Source organism: Palaemon carinicauda, chromosome 15 (genome assembly GCF_036898095.1).
Source record: "Palaemon carinicauda isolate YSFRI2023 chromosome 15, ASM3689809v2, whole genome shotgun sequence".
Classification (NCBI taxonomy): domain Eukaryota; kingdom Metazoa; phylum Arthropoda; class Malacostraca; order Decapoda; family Palaemonidae; genus Palaemon; species Palaemon carinicauda.
In genome coordinates this window covers 88,154,922-88,156,153 of record NC_090739.1, presented here as the reverse complement: position 1 = coordinate 88,156,153, position 1,232 = coordinate 88,154,922, and the positions used below count along the sequence as shown (strand labels likewise).

At 42.9% G+C, this 1,232-nt stretch overlaps 1 protein-coding gene across 1 annotated transcript; it reads left to right on the top strand.

Annotated features, from left to right (window-relative positions):
* Window positions 1–433: 433 nt before the first annotated feature.
* LOC137654060 (uncharacterized) lies at window positions 434–1,108 on the top strand. Its single transcript, XM_068387696.1, has one exon. The coding sequence runs from the start codon at window positions 434–436 to the stop codon at window positions 1,106–1,108; it is 675 nt and encodes a 224-aa protein (XP_068243797.1).
* The last annotated feature ends 124 nt before the right edge of the window (window positions 1,109–1,232 follow it).

Genomic DNA, 1,232 nt, shown 5'->3' with positions numbered 1-1,232 from the left:
TCTTTATGCACGGCTGGCTCACCTACAGAGTGAATGGGCTGAAATCCAGAACATTGCCGTTGACCAAGCACGCCCTTCTGAAGAGGCTCTTGGAAACATTGAAAGAGAGGAACAAGACAATCTAGACCACAGCGTTATTGAAAAGACTGATGAATGCCAACCTGATGACAATGACCAAGAAAGAAATCACCTTACCTAACCGGTAAATATCTCTTACCTCCTTAATAAACTAAAAGAGAAAGATGAACAAAATCAGATCCAAACCATAATAAGAAAACTCATTAATAGCAATGGAGGCAAATTTAGGATCCCAAAAAAGAGGCAAGAATACGTAAATCTCAGGAATTATGTTCCTACGCCTGCTCAAGAAGAAATACTATGCTTAGCCCTTAACTGCCACTACATAACTAAACCAAGACCGACTGGGAAGAGAATGGAAATCGAGCTCCTTGACACCATCCAAGAAAATGAACGTAGAGGTGCCCTACGGACGACTAATGGCCTCCAACTCCTACTCTTGGCAGAAGCCCTCACTGACCGTGGCCAACATCGCAACGGGATCGTCACGAAGGAGCTGAGAGATGCTGCCAAAGCTCTTAGAATGCGAGAAGGGATCACTGTATGCCATGCATATAAAACGGCTGCCTTCGTTCTCATAAATACAGAGAAGTACCATGAAAAATTCGATCGAATTTTGGCTGATACCTCAAAATTTGAATGCTTATCCCGAAACCCCACAGAGTATATAAAGAGGGGAGCAACCGCATTACCCACACTATTAATGCTGCTAACAACGGCGTCCATATGCCACCTACTTTCGGGGGATTTTGGGCTGGGCTACTTATACAGAAATGTAAAAACACACAAGCAAGGGAACCCTCTCCGGCTTGTTATCAGTCAATGCCCGGCCCCTATATACCAGCTTGCAAAGAGACTGAATGCCTTGCTCACACCATATATTCCCAATAAATATTGTGTGATATCATCCGCAGAATTACTGCAAAAATTGAAAAATTCCACATGTGACGGAGTTATTGCCTCCATGGATGTCGAGTCCCTGTTTACTAACGTTCCCGTGAGTGTAACAATAGACTTCATATTAGACTGAGTTTATAGGGATACAACTACACCCACTCTTAACGTCCCCAGGGCCTCTCTCCGTGCATTATTAGAAATAGGCACCAAGAAAGCCCTTTTTATTACACATAAGGACCATATATATATATATATAT